At 45.6% G+C, this 7,475-nt stretch overlaps 1 protein-coding gene across 3 annotated transcripts in view; it reads right to left on the minus strand.

The window, feature by feature from the left end:
• LOC310810211 (thyroid hormone receptor alpha-like) overlaps positions 1-4,618 on the minus strand; it is a gene marked incomplete at both ends in the record, with an annotated part of 25,669 nt that extends 21,051 nt beyond the window's left edge. For all 3 annotated transcript variants that reach the window (XM_083677894.1, XM_083677892.1, XM_083677893.1), the window contains one exon: positions 4,563-4,618. In XM_083677894.1, coding sequence (XP_083534020.1) covers positions 4,563-4,618 — 56 coding nt within the window. The remainder of the gene's footprint in view (positions 1-4,562) is intronic.
• Positions 4,619-7,475: the final 2,857 nt, after the last annotated feature.

Below are 7,475 nucleotides of genomic sequence, written 5' to 3' on the forward strand. Positions count from 1 at the left end.
ATCTTTGTCTGATATTGGTCTGTCTGAGATTTTACGTTTGCCTGCCAGTCTCCATGTGGTGTCATAAAGTTCCTTCATGTTGTGTTGAGCTGCTGCTTCTTCTGCTCGAGTTGCTAGGTTGTTGATGAATTGCTTTTTGTCTTTCTTGATGCTCTTTTTTACCAGTTGGTCAAATCTTGTTGTCCTGGTGTAGTCTTGTTGTGCTTTTGCTTTTACGGCTCTTGTGCGGCTGTTATTAAGACTGTCCTTGGCCTGTTTGCGGGTCTGTATTTACTGTAGAGTTTCTCCTGAGATCCAGCCCTTGTGCTGTCTGGTCTTCCTCCCCCATGTGTCCTCTATCCAGACAGGAGCATCATGTTTATATCTGTGCCAGGGTAGATATTAAGCAGGATCATTCTGGAAAGACTCTCGAAAGAACTGGACAAAGAGCTTAAGAGAGACCAACAAGCAGGTTTCCGACATGACAGATCATGCACTGACCACATTGCCACCCTTCGCATCATTGTAGAACAGACACTGGAATGTGAGAACAGACACATTCATCGACTTCCAAAAAGCATTTGACACAAATATTGTACTGTCTGGTCTTCCTCCCACGTGTCCTCGCATGCCTCTATCCATGCATCATTTTCTGACATCTCTGGTCCAGGGTTTGTTCTTGTTCTTCCAGATTGCCCAGGGGGTGGAACCGGTTTGAAAGGCTGATTTGGAATTGCTCTCTGATGTTCTGATCTTGGAGGAGGCTGACATTGTATCTTGTGCTGATTTTTCTTGCTGTGTCTGTGAATTTCTTGAGTTTTAAGTGAAGTGTTCCTATTAGGAGGTGGTGGTCTGTTGCAGCATCAGTCAATCTGATTTTCAGTTTTGTGGTCTGGGGAAACCCATGTGGCTTTGTGCACTGTTTTATGCGGGAAGACACTACCTCCTATAACAAGGTTATGGAATGTGCCGAGATCTGTGAATTGTTCTCCATTGTTGTTCATTTCTTCTAGACCGTGTTTGCCCATTACATCTTTTCCTGTGTTATCTTGGTCTATCTTAGCATTAAAATCTCCTGTCAGTATGATGATGTCATTCTTTTTTTCTGTGTTTGTTGATGAAGTTGTCTTTTGTTTGCTGTTCTGCCTCATTTGTTGGTGCATAGCACTGGATGATCGTGACTTTCTTTGTTTTTGTGAAAAACCTTGCTGTGATTGTGTGAGCGTTCACTGCCTCCCACTCCATGAGAGACCTGGCTGCTTCTCTTGAGAGCATGATTCCTACTCCTTCTGTGTGTGGGGCGTTGTCTTGATCGTGACCTGAGTATATTATTGTTTCTCTACTTGAAAGTTGTGTTTTCCCTGCTTGGGTCCATCTTGTTTCGCTGAGCCCTCTTAGCGAAAGATTGTACTGTTACATTTCAGCTGCTATCTGTGAAGCTTTACCAGCTTGGTACATTGTTTGTATGTTCCAGGCGCCAGTCTTTGTGGTGTGTTTGGTTGTAAGAAGGGGGGTCAGCTGAGCAACGTCCTTTTGGCTTTCACTGTGCAGCGTCATGCTTGTCTGGGATGACACACCTTCCACTTCCAAACCTTGCTGTATGTTTTCCATTAATGTTTCTGTAATCATTTTTGTTCCACAAAGCGAATGATTGGTCCACCTAGCTTTACCAGAGCCCCGTTAGCCAGCATGTTTCCGGGTGGATCCATACAGGCCTTCATGGTTACCGTCGTGGCCCGGGTGGCTAAACCACCCACCATACTTCGCCCTGCCTGGCAATCCCGTACTTTACCTGTTTCCACCTCTCACGACTTGGAAGAGGGGTTGGGTTTTGAGAAACAAACAAAGCAAGACCAGCTGAAAAGATGGGCCGAACACTTCAGGGACCTATTGAATAGACCCATACTGACAGAACCAGCCAACATCCCTCCATCTGAACCCCCTACAGGTCAATATCAATAAGCCCAATAAACAAGAAATAAAAAAAACTATTCAAAAGCTGAAAAACAACAACCATATTACTTCACCAACTCTTTGGATAAATCTGGGATGAAGAAAAGGTGCCAAGCGACTGGACAGAAGGGTATCTGGTGAAACTCCCCAAAAAAGGGGCATCTTGCTTATATCTGTGCCAGGGAAGGTTTTAAGCATGATCATTCTGGAAAGACTCTCGAAAGAACTGGACAAAGAGCTCAGAAACCAACAAGCAGGTTTCCGACAGGACAGATCATGCACTGACCACATTGCCACCCTTCGCATCATCGAAAATGCGAAAAAGCATTTGACAGTCTGGAGCGAGACATCCTATGGAATCTCATGGCACTCTACGGTATTCCAAAGAAGTTCATAACCATCATACAGCAGCTATATCTACAATCATCCTGCAGAGTCATACACAACGGATATCTCACTGACAGCTTTACAGTAGAGACAGGAGTCTGACAGGGCTGTTTTCTTTTCTCTTCCTCTTGGCAGTTGACTGGATCATGAAGACACTGCGGTCTCACCACTGCGGTCTCACCAAACTCGCCACAATTGCATCCTCTACAGGACTCAATAAATCACATCAGTAAACCAAGGTGATGAACATCAACCATAAAACAGACATACAAACAAGAGTAGGGAAAGCAAGATCATCCTTCTTAATACTAAGACAAATATGGAATTCAAAATCTCCACAAAAAATAAACTCAGCATCTTCAACTTAAACGTCAAATCAGTTTTATTTTACGGGACAGAAACTTGGAGAACCACAATAGCAACAAACAATAAACTTCAAACCTTCATAAATAGATGCTTACGACACATCCTGAGAATCTACTGGCCCAACACAATAACCAACAAAGAGCTCTGGCGAATCACAAAAGAAGAACCAATTGAAATACAAATCAAACGCAGGAAATGGGGCTAGATTGGGCATACCCTACGGAAACCACCCTCCAACATGACCAGACAGGCCTTAACGTCCAGGAACAGCTGGAGAAGGTCTGTGGAGGCAGAACTCAAGGAAACAAGAACATCCTGGAAGGAAGCAGAGAAGACCGCCCAACACCGAACCAGCTGGAGAAAGTTCATGAATGATCGATGCTCCCTAAAGAACAAAATGGTTTAATGAATGAAATGAAAAGTTAACACACTAGCCAGCCAGTAGTCTCGCGGGGCCAGACGTGTTGCCTCCCACCAAGTGCACATGCTCCCGGCATACCGTCGGGAGGCTTATTATCTTCAGTGTTTTAAAGACGGATGCGGTGGGACATGCACGCGCAGGAAATGCACCTGTCGTTATTTGTCTTACGAATTTGGTTGTGTCTTATCATCAACATCCGTCCTTGACACAAAAAACATTCTCGCCGATGTTAGCTGTCTGCAATAGCTATAGACATTTATTTATTTTGATTTGTAGAGCGTGCAATTTACACCTTTCTGTGCCCCACCTACGCAAACTCTTACAGGAGTCTGTCTGTAGGAGACCCTCCCTGGAAGATCTTTTTCTCCCTTCTCAAAGTTTTGAAAAGCTGGATCCACTATTTTCTAGACTTGCCAGCAAGAGTTGCAGCAACTGCGTGTGGGCGTTTTGGCTGCAGAAACATGTTCCTCCAAATATCACTGTCTACTCTGGTTCAAATGAGCATCACACGTGTTGGAACATAATATTTTGTAGTGTATTGTTTTGTGAAATCCCCCTCAAATATGAGTTTGCCCACTATACAGAAAATAATAATAAAAACATTGAAAGAGGAACATAATATTGTTGTTGCTAAAACACTGAGATTACCCTCTCTTCAACAGTTTGTAAAATGTATTGCAGAGTGAATATGACTGACTGTAAGGCAAGCCAAACAATGCTAATAAGTCGTTACGAAAATGTATTCTGACCCGGTGTCCAGTCACATTTAAGAAAGAGCTGGGGAGGAATATCACGCGTTCCGAATTATTTCCGCCGCAGTAGCCTACAGTAAGGACAGCGCTACACCCTGAGGGAACCTCGGCCACGGTGGTCGATGGATTTTCGTTGGATTGTTTTTGAGGACATTGTGGCCAATCAGTTTTTATCGAGGGCACTGCCCTGTGTGTGTGTGTGTGTGTGTGTGTGTGTGCATGTGGGGGGGTGTTTGTGTTTGTCTGTGAGTGTGTGTGTGTGTGTGTGCGTGTGTGTGTGTGTGAATGTGAGCGTTGGAGACGACTGTTTCCATGTCACATTGATGTTAGATAAGGTGAATTATTTCCACACAATGTGAGCCATTTTGAGACGGACTGAAGCAAATGTGATCCACAGTTCTCATGACAAGATTAGACTACATCAGATAAATCAAACTGTCTAACTTCATTTGAATGGTTGGTCACAGCGCACGTCAGCACCTTCTCAGTTCACAAACACACGCACATAGAGAGATAGAGAGACAAACACAAACAAAGACAGAGACAGAGACAGACACACACGCACACACACGCGCGCTTACTTATGGTAGTCCATTGTAGTTATACACACACACACGCACACGCACATAGAGACAGAGAGACAAACACAAACAAAGACAGAGACACACACACACACACACACACACACACACACACACACTCACCTTTTCTCATCTCCCTCGGATGAGTTGGGGTCCTGCTCGTTGGACATGTGATCCATTCACCTCAATTCCATCCAGTAGCCAATCAGAGGAGACTGAGGCGGGCCCCAACCTCGCTAGCCGGCTCAGCATTCGCTGGTGGCTCCGTCAATCGACGGCCATCGGTGGATGTGGTTGGTGAAGGCTTCTCTGGTGCTGGCTACGTGGAACATCAGTGGAGAGGAGAACCGAGGGGAACGTGTGGAACCAGGCGGCAAGGTAGAACCCTCTGGAACTTCCGCTCTGTGACAGACATGAGAGAAGAACAGAGACCTTCGTCTTAGTGGTTTGTGAGGTGGGTTTCATGGCTAGCACCTGGGTCATTGGAGTGTATTGTTGAATGTCTACTGCGTCGGCCTGTCTGTCTGCTGTATGTTGTCCATATATGGTGTGTCAGTCATCTGCAGCTGAAAGGGAATTTCTGCTCGGGAATAAAGCTTTACTCCACTGAACTCTACTCTTTTCTACTGTACTCTCTAGTCTAAGCGCAGGGTAAATAAGGTCATAGAGGGTCATGCTGTATTATGATAGTCCCCTCTAGATGATCTACAGCTGCTCAAACTATCAACAAACTATCAACAAACTATCAGCAAACTATCAACTGCAACTGTGATGACATGCAACAGCTGCTTCAGGTTTAAGGTTAAGTTTCGGGTAAGAGTAGGGGTTAGGGTGAAGGCTAGGGTTATGGTTAGGGTTGAAATGTTGTTAACAGTTAGTTGAACATCTACTGATCATCTACAAACCATCTTTTTGGGACTAAAGCATTATTATATTCATAGTAGTGGGGTAGTAGGGACTGTGCAAATAAAGTGTTACCTAATACAACAGTAGTTTGTTAGTTAACAGTGTGGAGGAGGACAGGCCAGAAGAGAGAGGGGTTGAATCGGACATACAGTAGCAGTGTGTGTGCGTGTGTACGTGCGTGCGTGCGTGCATGCGTATGTGTGTGTGTGTGTGTGTGTGTAGTGATTCCACAGTGCGGGGTAGCCGACAGGCCAGAAGAGGGTGCCCAACCACCGCAACGCGACAGGAGAACGTTCACCTCTGTTGTCAGTTTAACACGGCGTCGTTTAGGACAGTTCAAACAAGCCGTTTAGGACAAACAGGTCTCCCTTTCCAGGTCCAGTGAATGAACCAAACACCAATGTTGACATTTGAGTTAGAAATAATCAATTGCAATTTCAATGTCACAACATTGTGTGTGTATATATATGTGTGTGTGTGTGTGTGTGTGTGTGTGTGTGTGTGTGTGTCTGTGTGTGTGTGTGTGTGTGTGTGGTGTGTGTCCATAAAGACAGTCGATAGCAGGTCCAGTACAACACAGAGGCCCTACAGTACTGTAATAATACAAATGTTACAAATTCATTGTTTTCTGACATAGTCATGACATAGCAATGTCCATAACGTCAACACTCAAACACAACGGCCAACGCACATAAAGACGTTGTCTCTACAGTTCGACGTCATACAACGCTATGATCACGGCCATCATTCAGACACACATTTCCCACAGTGCACTGCTTGCTGACGTGAGCAGTAGCATAGCATGGATCACATTCTGTTACTCCATTTCGTGTCAGCGTGTCAGTTGGCTACAATACGTCACCGTTTCTACCTCCGACACGTTGGAATTGTTCCAAAAGCGCAAGAACGCGATGCACTCGCGAAACGCGTGCGTTGCACCGTGGCCGGTGCGTGGAGGACTGATGGCGGTTGGCCCTGAATGGCGTCACGCCATCTATACGCACGCCGGGCCTTCATCGTGAACACGGTTCTATAGCGGCTCTACGGGCCTTCATCATTAACACGGTTCTATAGCGGCTCTACGGGCCTTCATCGTTAACACGGTTCTGTAACGGCTCTATGGGCCTTCATCATTAACACGGTTCCATAGCGGCTCTACGGGCCTTCATCATTAACACGGTTCTATAGCGGCTCTACGGGCCTTCATCGTTAACACGGTTCTGTAACGGCTCTACGGGCCTTCACAGTGCTTCACTCTGACCCTGTGTGAGGGAGCGAGGATAATTCCTGGTGGCTAATTGTGTTCATTAGACGGTTAATCCTCAGCCAACTCTCTGCTGATCACACTGCTCTCCCTGCAGTGTGCCCTCGTTCACCCTCCTCCTCCTCGTGGATTTAAGGGAAGGAATGGAGACTGGTGTCTAGCCCCTGCCTGCGCCGATCCTACGCTTTGGAGTGAACAAGTGCACAGGTATACAAGTGCACAAGTGAACAAGGGAACAAGTGCACAAGTATACAAGTGAACAAGTGCACAAGGGAACAAGTGAACAAGTGCACAAGGGAACAAGTGAACAAGTGCACACTTCAGGTAGAAGGGAACATCTGACAAATTGTTTACTAAGGATTCCCTCAGTCAGACCATTGCTCCCTCTGTGCGTGCATGCAGGCGTGCATGCATTAATGCGTACGTGTGTGCGTGCGCCTATGGTTGTGTCTAACCTGGTTACCATGACAGCAATGTGATCAGCAGTCAGTCAGTCAGTCAGTCATGTAGTCAGTCATGTGCCATGTAAGGTCACAGGAAGGAACGGAGCTTGTTGTGCCAAACAAGAGCAGTTCAATCGATATGGATCGCTAGCCAATCACTGCTCTCGCTGGAAGGCCAAGTTCCATGCATTACAATGAGCCCGTCCTCCAATTTCTACCTCCACCAGCCTACCCGCCATAGATACTGTACAATAGTATCTTCTATAGAAGACTGATTGGGCCAATAAATGCAATAAACTAGACAGACATATTGGTATGTATGTAGGGATATTGTACATATATTGATAAGATATATTGCCAGTATGCATATATGGTTATGATATGCTATCTTTGTATTGTACTTGGCATAGCAACAGGGAGAAC

This window comes from Argentina silus (assembly GCF_951799395.1).
Source record: "Argentina silus genome assembly, chromosome: 9".
Classification (NCBI taxonomy): domain Eukaryota; kingdom Metazoa; phylum Chordata; class Actinopteri; order Argentiniformes; family Argentinidae; genus Argentina; species Argentina silus.